The sequence below is a fragment of the Medicago truncatula genome, chromosome 7, assembly GCF_003473485.1.
Source record: "Medicago truncatula cultivar Jemalong A17 chromosome 7, MtrunA17r5.0-ANR, whole genome shotgun sequence".
Classification (NCBI taxonomy): Eukaryota; Viridiplantae; Streptophyta; class Magnoliopsida; order Fabales; family Fabaceae; genus Medicago; species Medicago truncatula.
The window spans coordinates 2,975,830-3,000,219 of record NC_053048.1 but is presented as its reverse complement, the minus strand read 5'-3'; the positions used below and the strand labels follow the sequence as shown (position 1 = coordinate 3,000,219).

Sequence of the window (24,390 nt, the reverse complement as noted above, 5' to 3'; positions counted from 1 at the left end):
GTAATGGGTTTAACCCATGTGTGTGTGGTTATAAAAGGGAATTAATATCCTTAGTTTCAGGAGAACAGTGAGTGCGTGAAATAAAAGTGGCCGCAGCACTGTGAAAATAATTGAGAGAGAGCAGTACGACAGGAGAGGAAGAAATTTGGTTTCCGGCGATAAAAGTGTGTTCGGCAAACGATCTCCGTTTTGGCTGAAAGTAGTTTTGTCTTCTCTTTGTGTCTGTTTGGTATACCTATTTAGAGTTTGCTCTCTGGTTGTTAGAATCACCATAATTGGTGATTATTTGATGACTGTCGGTTCCTAGAGATTTAGGAAGACGTTGATTGTAACCATTATTATGATAGTGGAAGTTTTTGGCTGGACTAGGTCCCGTGGTTTTTATGAGTTTTCCACATTAAAATTCTAGTGTTCTCATTTATGGGTTTTTTTTTTTTTTTTATTTATTTATTTTTTACTCCTTTTTATTGTTGCTATGGTTGTTGTTGGTTGTGCTGGTAAATTGGATTGTTCAGATTCCACAAAAAAGATAATTTAAGCTTCCACATATTCCTCATTGCGCACTCTGATCCCAAAGAAAACAACAAATAAGGATGTCGTATATAGGCGGAACAAAAAAAACAAAAAAAAAAAACTCATACATCTCGGATATTAAAAACACCAATAAAGTCACCACCCAACCGAGACCTACCACCAAAATCAAACTCTAACCTCCTCACAACATCAGAAGCCAAAGCCAAATCCTCAACCTCCTTTGCAAATGGCCATCAATATTGTACTTCCCTCAATTTTCTTCAGAAAAAGTCCAAATCTATTAACTGCATCTTCATTACTTGGAAACATATAGGAACTCGATATCCACAATGTTCAAATAGTCTCTCTACAATAATCTTCAACTGTTGCGTTTATGAAAAGGAGACAAAAATTTTTCCCTGAATTTACCTAATGAATCAAAAGAGAACAATAAGCCAAGAGTATTCAATATCTTCTACCATAATGCATATTTTTCCTAAATTTACCTAATGAGTCAAAAGAGAACAATAAGTGTGTAGAGAATCAAAAGAAGAACAAGTTAGCATATTTATCATGCATGATAGAATAGAATCAAAGAGGATTTTTAACATACGTACCCATAACTTGTTCAATCATCCTAACATAGCTTTGTTGCCAAAGTGGCTTTACCAATTCCTCCCATTCCAACATTACTTCTAGTTCTGTGGTCTACCCATGAATGAATACTACTACTAATAATAATAATAACTTGTTTGAAATGATAAACTAAAGGATGTTTCTAAAGCGTTTCTATGTGTTTCTTGTATTAGGTTACATTTAATTTTGTTGATGAACAACAAAGAGGAAATAAAAGTGTGTGTATATATATATATATATATATATATATATCATATTATATGAACCTTCCTTGTTTTTTCTTATTTTCTAGAAAATACGAAGTTTCGTTGTTATCATCTTCCTTTGTCGTTTATCATACGCGTGCTATCTCCTTTCTTTTCTTTTCTTTTTTTCAACAACCTTTTCCTTTCTTTTTTTAACTTCCACTATATATATATATATATATATATATAAAAAGAAAGTTGAGTTGAAAAAACTTGATACATATGATTTAAAATTTTATTCTAGTATATAAATTATTGTTGATCAAAATTTCACTTATATATAAAACCAAAAAGAGTATCATCTTAATAATTTTGAGAAAACAACATTTAATACTTACTTTTGTAAAAAGGAAAAAAAACTATTAAATATACTACGTGATAAATATTTATTTTATTATATAGAATATATAAATATTAAAATATATGTAATAAAATATTAAAGTTCATATATAATCATAAATTAAATAGTTAGTTGAATTTGCAAATAATTTTTTGTCATTATATAAATATACTACGTGTAGTGCTTTATTTCTTCTCCTTGATTTACAGCTTACAATCATTACATGTGATATTGGTAGGATTCATTGCTTGATTGGAACAAAGCATCGCCCAAAGAGAATAAACCGTTAATTTTGTCCTCATTATTATTATTTGTTTTGTTTCAGAAAACTATTATGATTTTGTCAATTTGTCTCTAAACTATTAAAATTAATAAAAGATCCTTAAACTGTAGTATCAAAATAGTGTAGAGATTTGTCGAAGTATAATTTTAAAGACTTTTTAGTTAATTTTAATAGTGTAGAGATTTAAAGACTTTTATTCGCAAGAGAAAAGACATATAACAATAGAAAGAAAAAGTTCAAAAGATCTTTAATTGTGTTACAAGTAAATGTTAATGAACGTGTGAAAACTAAATTAGTCTTCATCAAATCTAGCTGAACTTAATTAGTATATCCTTGCAAATAAATTTTCCAATTCCAATACCCATTCTGTTGGTAATGTCCTAAATTGCATCCTTTATAGCTGCAAAATTGATAGGCCAACATTTGATTTTTCATCACATACTGCAAATCTATAACTCTAATCACATACACCTAAGAAACACTACTATGGAGTGTCTTAAAGACCCAGATAATACCATTAATTTAAAAGTTATTGTAGCCACCAAATGAAAATTAGTGTACTATGTCATAAAATAAATTATTGTTCTTACCAAATATAAAAATTTCATTTTGACGTCAATATAAAACAAAAACAAATAACAGGTTTAAAAGATAACCTGAAAGTCATAAACTATTGTCCCCACCACGTGTGGGTGTTGTTTACGGCCAAAGACAATTGATACAAGCTTGCCAAAGTTTCTACTATGGCAAAAGGCCAAGGCTATGTTATAGCTTGCGGTGCTGATATTGTTATAGCTTGCAGATTTCACATTCAGCTTCCTACAATATTTGACAAAGAAGCATTGAATTCACATTGCCACATTTCATTTATAAATAAAGGATTAGAGGTCTTGGTATATGGAACAAAGCATCCGAAGCTCAAAGAAAATACAAAGCTTCGATATTGAGAGGAAGAAAAAAAGTTCTATTTGAATAGGAGTGTGTCACACTATATTATTTCTCTTGAGTGTGAAAGAGATCAGTGGAGAGAGTAGTGCAATATTTTAAAATAGTGGAATATTTTTGAACTTTGTCTCATGGTTTTTCCTTAAGTATTAAAGGGGTCTTCATGTTAAATGTTTGTGTATGTTGTATTTATCTTCAAATTTGTGAAGAAAGGAAAACTTGGAATCGTGACCCGATTTGTGAAGCATGTCACGATTTTGCAATGTCGAGAGCTGTTTTGCAGGGTGCCCAATCGTGACACGATTTTCAGCTTGCTGGGCAAGTTTTCAGGATAAGATTGGTCGTACCTTGGGTCGTACGCACCAAACGTGTCACGATTTGGGAAAACGTGACACGATTTTGACAGCTGAAGACTGCTATATAAGTGTTCTTTGCAGATTTTGAAGGAGAGCTTGAAGAGAGATAAACTTGGGAAATCAAAGGAGGTAACTTTAGGGTTGATGATATTTGATTAGAGTTCTCTTGGGTTGGGAAACATTGTAAACACATTGGGTGAGTGAAAATCATCGAGTGTCTTGTTCATTGGTGAGATTGGGAAAATTGGTAGAAATTAGTGTAACGCCCACTTTTATTTAATCAAGTTTAGACGAGTTATATTATATTTATATAATATATTTGTGAATTTTGATGATTTATGACGATTTCAGATGATTTGGATGATTTTTAGATGAGCTATGAGTTTTGATGATTTTATGAGATATGAGACTTATTTTATTGTTTAATAAAATAAGATTTGAAAATAAAATAAAATATTTAGTTAAGGGTTGTTTTGAGATTTTAGAGAGTTTTGGGGGAGAAAGTGAGATAAGATAATATATTAGGAGGAGATATAAAAAGGAAAGACCTAGGTTTTAGAAAACGTTTTGTACGTACGACTGTTTTTGGAGAAAAGGGAGAAAAAGCCAGAGAAGGGAGAAGACCAGAGAGAGTGCTGCGATTTTCTTCATTCAAGGTAAGGGTGAGACTAATGATTTAGTAGTATTAATCCTTATAATTCTGATGATCAATTAACAAAGTTAGGATTGAATTAGAAAAGTTATGAAATTAGGGTTAATTGGTGATTTTGATGATCCGATGATGTTAGGTTGTTAAATTGGTGTAAAAACCATCCTTTGACCTTAGATTATGAATAGGATGATTTCAGGAATCAAAATTAGGCTTTAAACCATGAGATTAGATGGATTTTTGTAAAAACTGCAATTCTGCCCGAGCCTGTATTCATCGCTCGCCCTGGCGAACGATGATCCTCACCTCGCGAGTGATGAAGTTCATCGCTCGCCACGCGAGCCATTACCCCTCGCCTTGCGAGTTACAAGTCGTAGCTCACCACAGCGAGCAACCTTACTCGCCATAGCGAGCATGACCAGAGAGCATGTTGAATTTCGTAATTTTGACTTTTGAGTTGAACCTTAGATGCTTTTGAGTGCCTTAAGATGTTTAATAAAGATTAGATGATGATTTAGAACGAGATTGAACCTGGTTTAGCTTCGAACAACTGGAGTTGGAAATATGGCTTGTACTCGTCATGGCGAGAAGATGCTCTCGCCTCGCGAGCACTTCCAGAACTGAGTGCAATTGAGATTGTTGTGACCTGAGTTGCTTGAATTGATTAGGAATGGAACTTTAGGTAGTAGTAAGACATATTTAAGATGTTAACTGAAATCTGTGAGGCTGTTTAAACTGCTAAGTTGTTTGTAATGTGATTTAATGATTAAATGCATTACTTGAGATATTATTGAATGATCATGATGTTGTTGAAAATGAATTGATATTATGAAGTTATAATGTTGTTGTGATCTGATTATGCTGCTTTCGTTATTTAACTAAGTTGCATGAGTCTATACAAGATGATGTTGAACTCCAAATTATTGGATGTATATGAGATGATGATTAAGATGTTTTAGATGATTGAGTCCATGCATTAGCATACATTTGTTGGGGGCTCATGCCCTGGAGCTTTGTACTCACCATGATGGAGCATTTGCTTAAAATAAACTGTTGGGGGCTTATGCCCTGAAAGTATATTAATACTATAATGTTGGGGGCTCATGCCCTGAATTGGTACCACATGCATATAAGAGGTTTAGGTTGCATTGTTGCATTGTCGAGTCAAATGATGTTAAAATGTTATGATATTGATGATGATTGAATGAAGTGATTACTTGATAATTGTTTATCAAAGATGCAATGATGTTTAAGATGTTTATGCTGTTAATTACGTTTGTTGAATTATATTGATTAATATTATTGTTTTGTGAAATCTCACCCCTTCTGCTTGGAAATGTTGCTCTTCGTATGAGTAACTTGCAGGTGATCGAGCTTAGTGTGCAGTTTGCTGTCGTCAATGGCCTTGCCTCACCGAGTCATCTAGGTCGCTCTGATACGTAACGGGATGGGGTTTATGTTATTCATGCTTCATTCTTTTACGTGTTCATTTATGATGTTTAACTGAATTTTTATGAGATGTTTTAATGAGGCCTACGTGCCAAGACTTTATGATGATTTGAATTTAATTCCGCTGCTATTTGGTTGATGAAGGATAAATTATTATTTATCTATGTTTCTAAGATTTTTAAGAATGTGATATCCCGTTAATTGATGATTACTCTGATTATATGTTTGAAATTTTTATATTGGGAAAACGGGGTGTTACAATTAGGGTTGTTCTTTGTGAACTTGTTGAAGCTAATTTCTTGTAACTCATTTATATCTCTTTGTAAGAACTCATTGATAGTGGATTGGAGATATCAATCTCTTCCCCAGATTAGGTCAAGTTGGACCGAACTTGGTCAACAATCATTGGTGTGTTTCTTTCTCTCTTCTCTCCCTTTATCTTTTGCTTATGGTTTTGTGCTTTTAACTTTGACAGCTGAAGACTGCTATATAAGTGTTCTTTGCAGATTTTGAAGGAGAGCTTGAAGATAGATAACATCTAGGTTAGATACCTTTTAATTTTGACAGCTGAAGACTGCTATATAAGTGTTATTGAAAAATACCTTTTGAGTCTAGGTTAGAATAACATATATTGGATCCTAAACACTAGAAATGGTTTTAGGTTTTGATAACCACATCATGTATCAAGTCTTAATGTTATTGTAGTGTTTAATAGGCCAAGAAAGTGAGTTGAAAAAACTTGATACATATAATTTAAAATTTTATACCAGTATATAAATTATTGTTGATCAAAATTTCTCTTATATATAAAATCAAAAAGAGTATCATCTTAATAATTTTGAGAAAACAACATTTAATACTTACTTTTGTAAAAAGGAAAAAAAAACTATTAAATATACTACGTGATAAATATTTATTTTATTATATAGAATATATAAATATTAAAATATATGTAATAAAATATTAAAGTTCATATATAATCATAAATTAAATAGTTAGTTGAATTTGCAAATAATTTTTTGTCATTATATAAATATACTACGTGTAGTGCTTTATTTCTTCTCCTTGATTTACAGCTTACAATCATTACATGTGATATTGGTAGGATTCATTGCTTGATTGGAACAAAGCATCGCCCAAAGAGAATAAACCGTTAATTTTGTCCTCATTATTATTTTATTTTTTTTGAAAGATAGTCCTCATTATTATTATTTGTTTTGTTTCAGAAAACTATTATGATTTTATCAATTTGTCTCTAAACTATTAAAATTAATAAAAGATCCTTAAACTATACTATCAAAATAGTGTAGAGATTTGTCGAAGTATAATTTTAAAGACTTTTAGTTAATTTTAAGGCTTAATTACACTTTTGGTCCTCGCATTTTGTTCAACTCACGAAAATGGTTCTACCTCTTTTAAATCGAACAAAATCGTCCATAAACTATATGTTTTTTGCAGGTTTAGTCATATCCCCCTATTTCTAACTCCAGAAACGCATATAAATGACAGTTTTAGTCCAACCACTTATGCTAAACCATGAAATAAACAAGAAATAAAGTATGTGGGTACAAGAAATCTACTTTGTTCAAGACACTAACCTAATTTCTGGAACATGTTACATACCTGAAACATGTCTTAAAACGGTAGCTATGAGCGGTAAAAATAGCGAGACGGAGGAATGAAAGAAGAAAAGTTAATTTTTTAATTTTTGATAAAAAAGGACACGTATATTATTATTATTATTATTGGGGAACAATAATACCACCGGTACATAAGGTACTTTACCTAAATTTTCTCCTAAAGATAACCTGAAAGTCATAAACTATTGTCCCCACCACGTGTGGGTGTTGTTTACGGCCAAAGACAATTGATACAAGCTTGCCAAAGTTTCTACTATGGCAAAAGGCCAAGGCTATGTTATAGCTTGCGGTGCTGATATTGTTATAGCTTGCAGATTTCACATTCAGCTTCCTACAATATTTGACAAAGAAGCATTGAATTCACATTGCCACATTTCATTTATAAATAAAGGATTAGAGGTCTTGGTATATGGAACAAAGCATCCGAAGCTCAAAGCAAATACAAAGCTTCGATATTGAGAGAGAAAAAATAAATAATAATTGTATTTAAATAGGAGTGTGTCTCACTAAAAACACTATATTGTATCTCTTGAGTGTGAAAGAGAGTGGAGAGAATAGTGCAATATTTTTAAATATAGTGGAATATTTTCAAAATTTGTCTCATGGTTTTTCCTTAAGCATTAAAGGGGTTTTCATATTAAATATTGGTGTTAAATTTTTATCGTTATTGCTACACTGCATAATTCAATTTCTTTTGAATTTTGGAATTTTAATTTACACTTGTAATAAGCTCGTTGAACACAACAAGTGATATAAGAGCATTTGTTGGAGCTCGAGATTATAGTGTAAATTAAATGGAGGAGGAGAACACTCTAGAAGAAACTGTATACAATTGGGATTACACGTCAGGTAAGGTGAAACCGCCTAATGGCATCGTGTATACGTGACAACTTCAACCGTCTATATAAGAAAAAAAATGATACACTCTCAAATAAACCTCAAACCTCCTTTTTATTTTCAGAAATGATATTTGTACAACCAATTTCTAACAACTTTTTGACAACTTTATCTCTCATACTCACATTACATTCTTATTATCTCTCTACCTTTCTCTCTCTCTCTCTCTCTCTATTGATTTTGACCAATCAAAATAGAGAAAAACAAAGTTGTCATGGAAGTTATTTAGAAAAGGTGTACAAATACCACTACTCTTTTATTTTTGAAGGAAAACCACATATCTCCTTTAATACATAAACTTTTGTTGACAAATATGTCTCTCAATAAAAGCACCAAATGATATGATCAAATTTGAGTTGGGTCACACTCCAGAATTTAGAGACATCTTAGAAGAAAAAATTGATAATTTTTCATTGATTCTAATCATGAGTGGTACAAGGCTTATATAAACTAATGCATATTCATAATGAAATAACTAACTATACAACAATAAAATATCAATGATAACGTTATACTAAAATTCCTAAATAGTCTCGTGAACATAGCTCAGTTGGTAGGACAATGAATTATTATATACAAGGATCAGGGTTCGAACTCCGAATACGCCACTTATTAACCTTATAAAGTGAATTCTAACCACCTGACCAAAAGAAAAAATAATTTCCTAAATAACTTTGTTACTAAAAGATAAAAGGATAAACATAATTAAACTTATCTCCTGAACTTAGTCATCCTAATTTTTTTATTTTTTTTTTGGCCGAGATTTAAATCCCGAACCTTACATATATAATGCATTGTTCTTACCAGTTGAAATAAGCTCACGAGCACCAAATTTATTCTAAAATTAAATAAAACGTGCTACTCTAAAAAACCAACAATCCATCATCACTCCTTATCAATATTATTATAATCCATCATCACTCTTTCATTTTTTATCGAGTAAATAGGCGATTATCCCTTGAAATTGTAAGTTTCGTCAATTACCCTCCTGAAATTAACAAAACTTCAATTACCCACTTGAATTTTCACAATGTTAATCAATTTACCCCATCCGTTAAATTTTTCTAGTTAGTGAACATGACGTTTTACGAATACTCCCATGAAGTTTTGCACTTATGTGCAAAATGCCCCATGAACTTAAAAATTTATATTATGTACAACGATCCTGAGAGAATTCACACTCATCACTTTGAGTTTACCAGGCTTTGACTTGGCATGAATAGCAATAAGGATAAACAAAGTCACAATTATGGAGTGTGCACCACCTTCACAAGACAAGAACAAGATTAGTACATAATTAGATGTGAACTAATTTTCATGTATAAAACATGACACAAGCCTTTTTTCATTTTGATACTAAAACAAGCCAAGAACCTTGAATCATAACTCACACTTCATAGAATAATATAAAGGCTTTTCATTTCCCAAATAGTTCAAATAGTCTAAGATTTAAAGTCTATGCATTTTCCTCTAATATGACATGCAATGTAAAAAAGAAAAGACCAAACCTCAAATTAGTTCATATTTTTAAAATGGTATCATTCATTCACTTCTCCAGGTTAAATTTAATAAATCAATCATCAAGGAAATCACTATGTTATATTTCTACACTACACCAATTTTGACATTTAGTAGCGCCTATTTAATAGCACTTTTAAAGAAAGTGCTATCTAAGAGATAACTCTCGTACAAATAATAGCAGTTTGGCGCGGGCGCTAATATAGGTTGACATGTAAAATAGCACTTTCTAAAGAAGTGCTATTATTGGCTATTTAAATTAAATAAATAAAAAATCAAGAAAGAGTGGGATAGCGCTTTCCGCTAAAACGCTAACATAGGGGTATAATTTGTTAGCACTTTACACCGAACGCTATCTATCTCATGCGTGTTAAAATAAAATTAAAAAAAGCTGAAACTATTTTGGGTTCGCGCTGATATAATTTTCCTTTCCCACTTCTTTTCACACAATCAATAAGAACTTCTTTTCTCTCACTTTGAACCCAGACCTTCTTTGAACATCATTCGAATCTCAGCCTCAGCAAACTCATACCCATCGAACCCCATATCTCCCATGTCATCATCTCACTCTCAACGATAAGATACAAAACATCATTTGCTGGAGTCCACAAATGCCGAACTCTCTCCCTAGTCCCTAACCTCATACCTTCATCGATCTATCCCTCACCTAACCCATCATTTGAACGCTCTCTCTCTCTCTCTCTCCCTCGTTGAACTCTAATTGAATCAATTGATTGAAACCCCCATCTTTCAGAAATCAATTGAACCCTAATTTGGTAAGTATTAGTTTCTTTTTATTTTGATTTCTCAATCAGCTTTTCAGTGTCGGTGGTGCACTGATAGTAGTTTGTTTTAAAGAAATTGTTTTCAATTTTATGATATATTTATGTATATTAGTGTGATGTAATTTGATTAGTTTTTTTTTGTTTTTTTTTATAGAATTTGATTATAATTTGCCCAATTTGAGAGGTCGACACCACCACTTAAGAAACTGAAAGTGATTCTGTAATGATATGTATAGATGTTGTTTTTGGTGTCGAACACTTACGCCAACCCTTGTCGGACACTAGTTGTGCATTTGAGCCGAAGTGTGTTGGTGCTATATAGATTTTGGTGAGAGAATTGAATTTTTTAGAATGAGTTGTTTTCAATTTGATGATGTATGTATATTAGAGTAATTTAATGTAAATAGAATTATATTATTTTTTTTGTTTATAGGAAATAATTTAAGAAAATGGAAGTGATTGAATGCAATTATATGTTTCAATGTTGTGTTTGCAAGGTCTGTTCTTGCCTTGTGTTTACGTGCAGTTGGGGTTTGTATAGGTTGAAGTTCTCGCCTTGTATGTGTATGAATGGAGATGGTTCCCATGTGATTGTTTGTTGAGTGGCGTGTCTTAGCCTATGGTTCAACTGCTGTTGATAATGTTTCTTCTTCTGACGATCCAATTTTGTTTCCTTGATCATGTTTTATGTTTTTTCCTTGTTCTTGAGCAATTGCAAAGCTTCATGTTTCTGAAGTTTCATATGCTCTTCCTCTTCCTTCATAAGATTTTCAGCCTCCTCGTCTTTTTTCAGTTTCTAGGAAAAGTAGATTTTTTGAAATTATTTTAAGTTGTGTATTGCTAAATGTTCTAAGGAGCAGCGTACTGATTATCTTATTAATAATATTGTGAAGGTTGGAGTGTTTTAACATTGTACCAAACAGATATTGGGATGTCTTGAAACTCTAATGTATATATGAATTGATAATTGTGTGTATATGTCAATTAAAATGATTTCATTTAATGTATTAATTTGGGGTTTGTGATACAGATTAATCAAATTCTATGTGAGGCAAGTGGTGAACACAATCTTCCATTCATAAGAAGGTAAATATTTTTCCTTTCCTTTCCCATATTGGTAGTGTAGGTGCGGCCGCTTAGAATTGGTCTTAAGTTTGTGCATTTGGTGTGTTCTGTTAACATTGCAGGGATGTTTGGTGTGAAATAACCTGCAGAATTTTGCAGTAGTGGATCAGATTTGTGTTGTTTTGTTGTCTCGGTTCTGTTTTGGGGTGGGAGTGATCTAGAATTGCTTGTGTTGTTTCGTCGTTTGGAGTCAATTGAGGGTTTCAATTGAGTTGGTTTTCTGATCTTCCAGTAGTATTGGTTCGAGGACAGCGAATTCGGGTTATGGTACCTCTTCAAATTCTACTTCAATACATACAATAAATTGGTACTTATCACTCCCTTTACTCTTTTTTTTTTTTTTTTTCATGAGATCCTCCAGATTGCGCTGCTACTACTGAACTGCTGCGGCTTTGAGCTTTTGCTGCGGTTCTGCTACTCCTAATTGCTACTGCTGTTGTGCGCTGCATCTGCTGTACCACTGATTTGCGCTTCTGCTGCTGTTCCTATTCGCTGCTACAGTCTGCTTCCTCATCTCCTTCCATTTCGTTACAAACTCATTGTGTTACAGTCCCGTCCAAACTATTTTCTTTGTCGGTTTTAAAGGTTTGTCTTTTCCCTGTGACTGTGATTGTAGTTGAATTTGTTGCTGGCGGGGACGAAACTAGGTATAGCCATATAGGGGCTGTTGCCACCCCAAAGAAATTTGTTGACAAGACCTATATTGTATTCTTTGCTATTTGCCCCCCTCCCCCAAATGCGTTTAAGCCGTCAAACATTTTTCACACAGCCACCTAGAACCCAACAACCACAAATACAATGCCCCTAAATCTACAAGTTGATTTTGTTTATCTACCATGTTTTAACTTGGTCACCCTCAATATTATTTTCTGGTTCCGTTCCTGATTGTTGGGACTGTTCTTGTAACCTTTGTGTGGGTTCTTAATCTTTGTAAGGGAGCTAAATCTATCATCGAGTTCTGTTTTTATTAATAATCAAGTTTAGTGTGTTGATTGTGTGTGTGTGTGTTACTATTTGTTTGCATATTGCAGCAATATCACTACTCGTTGTAGTGCATACTTTGGAAATGTGTCTTTCTCATTCACTCACACCAAAGCTCTAGAGCCTTCCTTTTCCATCATTCTTTCTGCCATATTTATTGGAGAGGTTAGAATGTTATTCTTTTCTTTTTCCTGCAAATTGTCATTGCTTATTGTAATTAGTCTGCAGTAAATTTGATGATAATTGATAAGTATGTATCAAACTAGTAAGCTTTTAAATCAAAGGAGAAAGTGAGTTTACATATGTGTAGCTGAAATTGGTCTTTGGCCTCTTTTAAGTTGACCACTATTTCTATTTATTTTTTTGAGATGTTGACCTCTCTCTCTAGGTGACTAACTTTTGTCTTTTTTCATATTTTCTTGTATATGTCAAGCGACGTGTTGTAATGTGGCATTAACCAACCATTCAAGCACTTAAAGATGACAAAATATGTGAGTTTTGTTGTATTTTGATGTTAAAATAACTTATTTTTTCTATAATTAACTCCTTGAAATACCCATTGTCTCGTTTCAGAGATGACATTATTTCAGTTGTAATCGTTGTTGCAGAGATCTTCAAAGTAAGCTTCATACTCTCTTTCATTTTTAAGTATTTAAGTGGTTACACTGACATTATTTTGTACTTCTTAGTAGCTTATTTTTTATTCAAATTTTGGTTTCTAATATTGGTTTGTGAGATCTGGTTTTGTCTAAATTATAGTTATAGTTCATATTAAAGACAAAAACACATTGCTTGAGATCCTTGATTGATTAATTTATTGATTCAAACTTGTCAAATTTAAGGACAGATACCTAGATCCTTTATTCATATTCATAGTTATCACGTGTTTTACCTTATGAATGTACAACTTATTCCACTAAAAGATATATTCACATTGCAACATATCTTTTTTTTACTTCTCTATTTGGCACCAACTTCTAAAACTATAGAGAACATCATGTGGTGAATGTCTTTAAAACACCTTGGAGCCTAGATTACATTCACAAAACCTTGTACCTTTCTAACATACTTTTGATTATGCTTTGTAATAATAACTTAGTTTAAGGGAAGACTATCACCATATCAACAAGTTATTTCAACTGTGATTTCCGCTACTACTAATTATTTATTTATTTTTTTGAAAACTCGGTATCCGATCCAAGAATCGACTAATCCGAGGGGACCAATCCCACCGCCCATTTGCGGGGGCCCCGTTTAAAGCCAGAGCAAGCTCTGTATGGACTTAGCCCACCGAAATTGGCACCAGAGGGAATCGAACCTGAGACCTTTGGAGGAGCAAACTCCAAGATCCCAAGCCAACCACTAGGCCAACCCCAAATGGGTTCGCTACTACTAATTATTACTGTTTGTTTTGTCTTTGTGAACATTGTCGTAACTACTTAAAGTATTGATATGATTTGTGATTGTTCTTTGCAGCTCAAAGTTGATAAGGTTAAGCTAATTGAAGTATTTGGTACATATCAATCTGAATTTTCAAGTGTAATTGTTGTGTATGTACAATGAATCTCCAATGTGCAATTTCTTTATTATGGTTGTGAGTGCTATGTATTAACGAAATGTGAATGATGTAATTTTGCTTTTATGATGAAAGATTTAATTTCCATACTTGTAATTGGAATCTGAGTTGTATTTTGTTGTTAGGTTCTTTTATAATGAATGACTCATATAGTATTTTTTTATGATTAATGCAAGTGTTTACTTTTATGATTAATGCAATTTTTTTTTTTTTTTTAAATATTTACTTTTTAAAATCTAAAATTTTTTTTTTCTATATAAAAGATGGCTTACGATAGCACTCTTTTAAAAAGAACGCTATTAAAGAAAGGATTTATGATAGCACTTTCTCAAAAAACACTATTAAATCCATTTGAAAAAAGCCTCACTAACTCGCACCAAAGTAGGAACGATAGCACTTCTAGGGAAGATGCTATTAAAGACAATCACTTTTAATAGCACTTTAAAAGTGCTATCAAAGGAAGTATGCTTACAATAGCGGAGGCTTCAATAGCACTTTTAAGTGCTATTAAAAGCAAAAAAAAGTGCTATTAAATCCCTTTTTTGGCGTAGTGCTATCATACATCCCCAAATAAATAAATAAAAAAGAACATAAATAGTTCTCATTACACATAAAAAAAATATAAATTTTCAAGTTCGGGGGGCATTTGAAAAATGTCATGTTCACTAACAGAAAAATTTGATGGAGGGGGTAAATTGATTAACGTTGTGCAATTTCAGGGGGTAATTGAAGTTTTATTAATTTCAGGGGGATAATTGACGAAACTTACAATTTCAAGGGGGTATTGCATATTTACTCATTTTTTATCTATACTATATATAAAGAAAACTACCACTTTCAGTTCTGTTGGGTTGGATTTTTCTTTCCAAAAATACCTTCAATTTTCAATATAAATAACATATGTAACAAATAGATAAGAATAAATTTAAATATTAAAATAAAAATGTAGCAAATACAAGTGTTCAGTTTTTTCCTTTATCATTTAAAAAGTACAACAAACTAGATGAGTGTACATATACTTACTTTTTCATTATCTCAATCATACTCTTAAACACCTGCTTTTTCTATAATAAAGATTATTGTTGGTGTTATTAAAAAAAAAAAGAATCATACACTCACGTGCCCGTCTTTTCGCTAGTTATTATAAAATTTACTACTTTGTTAAAAATGGTAAGAGTCCATGTTTTGATCATTGTTGGGAGCTGAACAATTTGTATGTATGACTTTATTTTTGTCTTAAACTGTGTCTTATCTTTTCATTTTTTTATGAGAATTATACGTCTGACATTAAGGTCTCGTACATGGGAGAATGAAGTCAGTGTCATCCTGAATATTAAAACCAAAATTTCAAAATTGTTTGGTAGATTATGTGCCCAAATTGGCATTATTTTATGCATGAAAACTGAAAATTAAAGCATGCTCTTAAATAATTGGCTTATTACAGCTTATTTGTTTCTTTGACAAGGTGCTAATTATTGTTTTGTTGGGCACTTGATTGCTTATCATAAAAAAAGGTTTCTTGAGTAGATACAACTTGCACCAACTACATAGAAACGAATAAGCACAAGCTGATATCATATCCTACTTATCATTTTGCGTTTATTTATTCAAAATTTCATTTTCAGAACTTTCAAGCAGGACGACTTCAAGTATTGATCAAGATCAACTTTCTAATATATTTTTTTAAAAGACTATCCTCCGCGCATAATTTGTAGAGACTAATCCATTAAATCTAGTAGAACTCAAATGAATGGCAACTCTTCATAAGAGTACGCAGCTGCATGCTTAAAAGCTGAATTCAAAATCAAAACATTGGTTAAGATAGAAGAGACTCTTGTCATATGATCAAAGCACTTTTAAGTACTTTATAATAATATGAGATGCTTGTTTAATTTATGATGTGTATATAAATTAAAAAACTGAGTTAACCAACTAGCAAAAAAGAAATTACAATATAAATTAAATCATATTTTTGGATGTGGACGAATGATAGTAACATCTTGCATTACTCATTGACAGCATTAACAGCTTCTAAATTTTAAATATTTTAATTTTAATTTAATGCGTTCTTGGCCCCTATCTTCTTGGAAATTTAGGATTTTTAGTATTCCTTTTCTAAAATTTCTAAAACAACCCTGAATTTTAAACTTCGATTTTTCTCTCATTGAATTTCATTCTTGTTTTTGCTCATGTAGCAATTTCAATAATGAGCGAACAAATGATAGGATGAAGTCCCCTAAAAACAAGAAATTAAAATAGGATGAAGTACCATTAAATTTTATTATTTTAATGTCCATATCTTTTAAAAAAAAATCATTGGGGAATAAGAAATTATAGTCTTTATTTATGGGAAGAAAAAAAAAAGAGAAATTAGTTTTAATAACGGTGGTAAATGAGAACTAATTGGTAAAATATAGTTTGTACCTTTGTGCAACATTCCACACATTAGAAAAATCCAAATTTCTTTTTAAGAGAAAATAATGCATTTGATGATAATTTTTTTTAGACAAGACCATTTGCTCATTATAAGAACTGCCCTGCTACACTAGAAACAATACAGAGAACATTATACAAAGACTTTATTTTTATTTTTTATTTTGTTTGTTCAAATAGTCTGATGACTAGAGCTCACATAATTTAATTGTGGAGAGGTGAAGTGTTCGGAGTTTGAACCCCGATCCCTATATACAACATCTAATATCTCTACCAACTGAGTTACGTTCAGAGCATATTTTAATCTTATTTACTAACAATATTTAATAATTGATATAAAATTGATATATATATAGAAAAGCTTTAGTTTAGTTTTCTCGGCATTGCGCACCGTTTATATATGAAGATACTTGTTGTTTTGACTACGATGTTGATTATCATCACTTAAATATTTGATAGTGTCAAACATCAATTTGCTGTCATAAAGATTGCCTCTTATGGTTGTCACCATTTGATTATGGCTGGATTTCCTAATGTTGTTTTTCTCTTGAAAAGATATTTCCTAACGTTGTTATGCTTTGCTTAAGAAAATGACCATTATGTCAAACAAGAATAAGATGTGTTAAGTTCACTCAAGGTGGTGTTATTAGATCAATGAAGGTTGGTTAGTTGGTAAGGTTGGTCTTTATCTCGTAAGGGTGTGAGTTTAACTTATGTTGTCATTCTGATAACTTATTTTATAGATTATCTATAAGTACTTTGTAATTCTGTAAGTGTTGTTTAAATATTGAGGTTTTTCTCATGGTTCCGGTAAACTTCCAAGACCTAATTCACATAGACTTTTTTGTGCGAGAAAACAAGATAGTGTGATTGGTTATAGAAAGAAATTGAGAAGTGAAAAAGAGATGAAATTGATTAAGATAAGAGAAAGAAGTAAGAAACATAGTAGATAGTATATTTTTTGTTGATAAAGATAAACTAACCCGTCAAAATTGACATAAGGGAGAATCAAACAAAAAATCTTGAGAGAAACACACTCCGAAGTTGTAAACCAGCACCACGAGGTGAACTCAAATAAGTTAGTAGATTTAATATACTAATTGATGTTAGAGAATAATAGAAAAAGAAAGAATAAATTATTTTTAAGAATACAAGAATACACTTAGATTTACATATCACCGTCAAAATTAACTTATTTCTTTAGGACCCCAATTTATTAGAATGTACATTTTATTTTTTAATAGTATTATATTTTTTTTTAAGAGACTAAAATAAAATATAATAAACCCAACCAAATAAGTTCTTCCATCATAAGATGTACCCAAAAGAGCTTATAACAATAACAGTTACATCAAATTCAAGTCGAAAACAACATAAGAGGAAAAATTCTAATTTACAATAGATAAATAAGGAATGAGGTTAAACCGCCATAAATAATAAGCAAATTTAAAAGTAACGTATCTCGATTTCAACCAACAAAAAGACTGCAGCTAATTAACCTTCAAACACAAAGATTGTAAGTGATCTTTTGTGCTGAAACTTACCCTTGGGGGAAAATTCCCCCATATGACATAGCATGACCATAGCCATACCAGATTTTTATTTTTATTTTTTCATATGAAAGATGTCTTTACAGGCAAGAACTACCTTTGTAGCTTTGTGTCTATAAGCAATTTTATTTTTAATGGAGTAAGATGGGTATTCAAACTCTTTACACCAAAAGTGCAGGGTCGGTCTAAGAGTTAAGCAAACCAATCAAGAGTTTTAGGCTTTAAAATTTTGGGTGAAAAGAAAGGTCTCTAAAAAATTAATTTTGTTATAAGTATATTATATGATAGATAAATCATAGGTATTTGCATAACTTAATTGATTATCAAAAATGTTTCAATTGCTCTTGATCATGAATTCAAATTTTGTTCTCAGCAAAATTGAATTTATATAAATATTTTGTTAAAGAAAATATTTTTAAAAGCCACAATAAATTTTTTGCTTTAGACCTCTTAATTTGTTGGACCGGTCCTACCAAAGTGAAATATTACGAACAACCTATTGCGATATTCCACCCGTAATTTTTTGAGAAATTATTTTAACTTGCGAAGTAAGCAAAAGGAACAATCAACCACACCTCCCTCATAGAATGTTAATTAATTTAAAAAGTTGATGTAAATGAGATCCAAATATGCTAAGAAAATCAAATATATATTTTTCTAATATAATATAATTATAGATAAAAACCACCAACATATACAATCTATAATATCTTTACTCCACTGAGAAATGAATTTCTCTAGTATCATAGTAAATAATACAATTGGAAGATCGATAAGACTTAGGTATAATATTAGACATTGTTCTTACAACAATTAACGTGTACACTTTCTACACTCATTCAACACCTTATTTTTTTTCTAACTCTCTTTCAATCACATCACAAATTTATCAATCACACATATCACATATCTCTCTTATCTCTTTACCCTCTCATGATGTATACACCCCAAGGGGTTTTACACAACATTTTCCTCAATATTGTTACCTTGTTCAATATTGTTTCCATGAAATTTAACATATTTATACCACCTAGCCATTGCAATATACACTAGAAGGTCAGCTGCAGTGAGTGCTGCTAAGAGGAAGTAAAACCTATCCAAATGTCCCATATTTAAGTTCCCTGGAATCCAACCAAGCATGCCTTCATTTCTAGTAGATATCTTCATCACAATTGCAACAAGCAAGCTACTAACATAGTTTCCTAATGATATTGAAGTCATACAAAGTGCACTTCCAAAGCTTTTCAATCCATCAGGTGCCTGTGAATTGAAAAACTCCAATTGACCAACATACATGAAAACTTCTGATGCTCCTATTAGTACATATTGCGGTACTTGCCAAAATATCGATAATGAACTCGTCCCTTCGCAATGGCTACAATTTTTTTCTTCTTTTATCGCATACTTTAGCCGGAAAATCTCTACTAATCCTGCTGAAACCATTGCTATGATTGCTAATACTAGACCTATTCCCATCCTTTGAAGCTCGGTGATACCTTTGGATTTCTTTGTAAATCTAGCAACAAGAGGGTCGAGAATTCTCCGATAGATGAAGATGAAGGAAACTACACTGAGAATGTCAAAGCTTGACATACTTGCAGGAGGGATGTGAAAAGTGGAAATTTTAGTCTCCATTGCAGCACCTTGTTCCACAAAGAGTGATGCCATTTGACTGAAGACAACAGAGAATAATATAGTGCATAACCAAATTGGGAGTAATCTTAATATGCATTTCACTTCTTCTACTTGTGTCACAGTTGATAGAAACCATGGACTGCATTTATTTTCTTCCATTTGCTTCAAATCTTTTGGTGTAATAAATGCTGCTTTATCTAAAAACCTAGCAAAATTAGGTTAAATTCCATTAGTGACAATTCATCATCAAAATTGAACCTATACAAAACATAATAATCAAGACTAAAATATAAAGTCATGTGATTATTTTAAGCAATCATATAACAATTATACAACCTATGATCTTGACTATATATACATATATATGATATATTGTTCTATGTTCAAGATTTTTCATTTTCAGCATCATATAAGAAAATTCATATCATTGTGTTACATATACGAATTAAAATCATATATAGTTTTAAATCGAGTTCACAAACATACAATAACGATTTTAGATGTCTTTGCAATCACATCACAAATGCAATTGTAGCCGCATCAACCATATTTGTTTGTATTTTACTTCAATATAAAGGTTTTCCACGTAACTGTAACTTCACTCACAAGTTAAATCCATAACTAAAATGCTTACCTAAAGCCTTGTGTGTGGTACATTTTTCTCCCTCCATTGGATAAACAATCTTCAACCTCATGAAGTTTATCTTCACCGTCGAACATTTGGACCTTCCATTTTCTTATTGCTGCAACAAAAACTTGACAAAACCTAGGAAGAGGGTTTCCAACAGGTTTAAAGTATCTATATTTTGATGTGCCACAAAGAAACAAAACCAATGCTAGGGCAGCAGAACCAGCTGAGACACAAAATCCCAAAGTCCAAAGTCCATCATCTTCAAAATAGTCCAATATGGTGTTTGAGAAGAGTGATCCAATGTTCAAAGCCAAATAAAAATAGCTAAAAAATGCTATTTTTGAGTGTTGTTCACTAGGATCACTTTCATCAAATTGATCAGCACCAAATGTAGCAATGGTAGGTTGATATCCTCCATTTCCTAAGGCTACTAGATAAATGGATACATAGAATAAAGTAGTTTCATATGATGAATGTGTTCCACAAGGTAATTCTTTAGACCCACAACCATTAGGTTTCAATAGGAAGATGTAAGATGTCAATGATAATGCCACCAAACCCTGTCATATAGAAATTTATTAATTCTCATAATATATGTTTATCTCAATATTTTGTAGAATTGAATAACTTTTTTTTAAAATAGGGTTAACTATGTTTATGATTTTTCTAAATATACTAAATTTTAGTTATAGTCCCTTTAAAATTTTTAATTTTATTTTTGTTCCCTTTAAATTTTTGTTTTCAGTTTTAGTCCTTATTTTTTTTCTTTACAAAAGTTCATAGTTCATGTCACAAACGACTTTTTTTAATGATTTATATTGATAAAACCATAAAATATCATTAGTTTAATAATTCAATCTTTAATTTAAAGTTATTGATAAATTAATAAAGATTAAATAGTGGAATTGTTAGACTAATGATATTTTATGGTCTTCTTTCAACAAAAAAAAAGGTAATGATATTTTAGGGTCTTATCGGTTATGTCATTAAAAAAAGTTGTTCAAAATATGAAACCTAAACTTTTGTTGAAAAGATGAAACTAAAATTAAAAACATAAATGTTAGAGAGATAAAAAAAAAAATGAATAGAAATTTTTAAAGAGACTAAAAATAAAAGTTTGTATATTTAAAAGGATTAAAAATATATTTAACCCTTTAAAATAAATTATTAAAATATATTTATTTAACCCTTTGAAATAAAGTATTATACTTACAACAACAAAGATGACTTGGAAAATGGCACAAGTGATGTATCTTCCCCAGTAAGAGTCACTGAGGAAAGCTCCAAGAAGAGAAAAGATGTAAACTGTCCCTGTCCACTTGCTCACATTGTTTGCAGCATCAGCATTGTCTTGACCCATAACTCTTGTTAAAAATAGTACCAAATTCACTCCCACACCAAAAAATGCTAGAGTTGCCAACCCTTGGTTCACTAATATAATGCCAAAATTCAACATTAATTAATATATACTTTTATAAAATTTGTATTCGCAGATATTTCCCTTTGTATGTTAAAATATAATTTCTTTAAGTGATGATGAATTAAGTTACCTAAAATCAAAATCCCTGCAAACCAAGTTCCAGTTCTCTCTCGAACAGCAGGATGACCGTGGCTATCAATAGATCCATCCAATGTGCAAACCTCCAGCTCCTTGTTCACCATTTTGTGCTGAAATCTTTATTCATAAATATTAATTTCTCAAAACAATTTTTTTTAATATTAATATTTGTCATATAAAATGGTACTTTTAGACCAGTTTTTTCAAGTCTCGTGTACCTATCGGTTTGAAGTTACATATTCATATATTGATCCCTTGTCTCATATTTGGATGTCATAATAATATTATTTGTTTATGGGAAAAAAAAGTTTCAGAATCATAAATGAATACATTAAATTAGAAATAGAGAAATTAAGGAAAATGCTAAAATGTGTGTTAGCAAGAACCCAAAAATTAATTAAGATAATCAAGAAACAAGTGAAATTAAAATGAGAGAACTAACCTTCTCAACAAAATACAATGTGATCCTCCTAAAAAAAACAATGTCACCTTTCAAGTAATAAATGAGATTGCAAGAATATGGGAGAAGAGTTTAAGTTGGATGAACAAGTATATATTTTTGAAAGAATGAACAAGTATATATAGAAGTACATTAGGAGGAGATTCACTGCACGTTTTTTTAATTAATAATAAATAACACGTAGAATGTGACCTTTATAAAATTTCAAAGGAAAAGTTTAGGGTAAAACAGCTGGGGAAGAAAAATGAGAAGAAACGTGATACAATTGGATACATTATAGCCCATCACAAATCACAATCATCATCACTCGATAGCATATCATGTTATAGGTGTACTCCAATTTTGCTAGCTGTCGGAGATAACTACATTGATTATTCATATTAACTTATGAATTATGCTAACAAGTATCGTTAGGACATTTGTCAATGATTTAAAAGAGAAAATTATTTATAAATCTCATGTAGAAAAGGTTTATTTTTAAAGTTTCTAACATGTTAAATATACAATTAAAAAAAAAAATCTTATGTGGACTTCAATAAAAGTGCCCTGTGCAAAGGGTTCCAAAAGCACTTGTTAAACTAACAATTGAGTTGGGTTGCTAAAGTAATAATTTGAACTAATAGATAAAGAGTTTGAGATCTTGAGTTCGAGCATGAACGAGAATAAATAAATGTTAACCTAACAACTATCTACTAACATTTATATATTTTGAAGAAAAAAAATTAAGAAGAATCAAGAGTACAATATTACATCTCTTTCATTTTTTATTATTATAAAATTTACTACTTTATTAAAAATGGTAAGAGTCCATGCTTTGATCATTGTTGGGAGTCATATATATTCGTGAAAATAAATTATATTTGTACAATTATTTTATGATAATTTTTTGACAATTTTCTTTCTATTCTTTTTATGTTTTTATTATCTCTGTTCTTTTTTTTTTTTCTATTGTATTTGACCGATAAAAAGAAAAAAAAAAAAATTATCATTAAAGTTGTCTCAAATAGTTGTTTAAATATCACCACTCATTCGACAAACACTTTCATCAAATTAAAAAGAAACCATTATTGTGAATTTCAAGTTGGTATTTATGACTTTATTTTGTCTTCATGTCTGTCTTTTCTTTTCATTTGTATGAGAATTATACGTCTGACATTAAGGTCTCGTACATGGGAGAATGAAGTCAGAGTCATCCTGAATATTAAAACCACAATTTCAAAATTGTTTGGTAGATTATGTGCCTAAGTTTTGGCAAATACTAACTTGTATCCTCAAGGTCGTATGTTAAGAAACTTATTATATAAATATACTTATCAAGAGTCGTGTATTTGACTTCTTAAAAATTAAAATATCGAGAAATCCAATAAAATTTTTTTTTTATTCCTTAACACGTGCCCTTAGGATACAAGTTAACATGACCTTTAATTTTTTTTTTCATGAAAACTGAAAATTAAAACACACTCCTAAATAATTGGCTTATGTTTGATATTAAATTATGGGAAATGTTAACCCGTACCTTCGAGACACTAGTTTAAGACCTTTAAAATTTATTATGAAAATATGTGTAATCAATGCATCGGAAATCAAAATATTTGATTTTTTAATAAAATAATTTTTTCTTTTAAAATCCTTAAAGAGTGCTCCAAGAGCAATCGTCAAGAAGACCTTTAAATTATTGCTTTGTAGTCACTTGCATGCTTATCATAAAAAAGGTTTCACGAGTAGGTACAACTTGCACCAACTACATAGAAACGAATAAGCACAAGCTGATATCATATCCTACTTATCAATTATCATTTTGCATTTATTTATACTAAATTTCCTTTTCACAACTTTCAAGCAGGACGGCTTCAAGTATTTAAAGGGATCAAGATCAACTTTCTAATAATATTTATATTTTTTTAAAACGGATATCCTCCGTGCATAACTTGTGAAGAATAATCTTTCGAACCTTGTGGAAATCAAATAGGTTATGAACTCTCTTTAAGAATTTAAACGTTGTTGCATGTTCAAAACTGGATTCCAACTCAAGATTTTGATTAAATTAGAAGAGACTCATGCTAATTATTCTCGAGTACTTTCTAATAGTATGATATGCTTGTTTAATTTACTGTGTGTATATAAATTAAAAACTGAGTTAACCAACTAGCAAAAAAGAAATTACAATACAAAATTAAATTAAATC

General features: G+C 31.0%; 1 protein-coding gene and 3 long non-coding RNA genes across 5 annotated transcripts; 2 read left to right on the top strand and 2 right to left on the bottom strand.

The window, feature by feature from the left end:
* Positions 1–530: 530 nt before the first annotated feature.
* LOC11420321 (uncharacterized) lies at positions 531–1,341 on the bottom strand. The gene is made up of 2 exons (XR_003006829.2): positions 1,131–1,341; positions 531–942 (listed from the first exon to the last, which is right to left on the bottom strand). It is a non-coding gene; the product is annotated as an uncharacterized lncRNA (long non-coding RNA).
* Positions 1,342–9,839: 8,498 nt separating this feature from the next.
* Positions 9,840–12,465, top strand: LOC25497494 (uncharacterized). Of its 2 annotated transcripts, XR_005642928.1 has the most exons (5): positions 9,842–10,247; positions 11,287–11,342; positions 11,444–11,648; positions 11,734–11,966; positions 12,413–12,465. It is a non-coding gene; the product is annotated as an uncharacterized lncRNA (long non-coding RNA). The 2 variants fall into 2 exon arrangements; XR_005642927.1 differs by having other exon boundaries at positions 9,840–10,247; positions 11,444–11,966; positions 12,413–12,449.
* Positions 12,466–12,486: 21 nt separating this feature from the next.
* LOC120576856 (uncharacterized) lies at positions 12,487–14,104 on the top strand. The gene is made up of 4 exons (XR_005642926.1): positions 12,487–12,527; positions 12,796–12,853; positions 12,936–12,981; positions 13,839–14,104. It is a non-coding gene; the product is annotated as an uncharacterized lncRNA (long non-coding RNA).
* Positions 14,105–18,612: 4,508 nt separating this feature from the next.
* On the bottom strand, positions 18,613–22,340 carry LOC11422992 (protein NRT1/ PTR FAMILY 7.3). The gene is made up of 5 exons (XM_003621188.4): positions 22,188–22,340; positions 21,738–21,855; positions 21,401–21,618; positions 20,191–20,747; positions 18,613–19,761 (listed from the first exon to the last, which is right to left on the bottom strand). Exons 2-5 carry the CDS (start codon positions 21,847–21,849, stop codon positions 18,879–18,881), a joined length of 1,770 nt encoding a protein of 589 aa, XP_003621236.2. The 5' UTR covers positions 21,850–21,855; positions 22,188–22,340; the 3' UTR covers positions 18,613–18,878.
* Positions 22,341–24,390: the final 2,050 nt, after the last annotated feature.

What these genes read in the sequence shown, in the direction of transcription:
- LOC11422992 (XM_003621188.4), bottom strand. Translation starts at nt 21,849, where the DNA reads ATGGTGAACAAGGAGCTGGAGGTTTGCACATTGGATGGATCTATTGAT. An exon ending in TCCAAGTCATCTTTGTTGTT is followed by an intron (nt 20,748 to 21,400) that starts GTAAGTATAATA and finishes TCTATATGACAG; the next exon opens with GGTTTGGTGGCATTATCATT. An exon ending in TACCACACACAAGGCTTTAG is followed by an intron (nt 19,762 to 20,190) that starts GTAAGCATTTTA and finishes TAATTTTGCTAG; the next exon opens with GTTTTTAGATAAAGCAGCAT.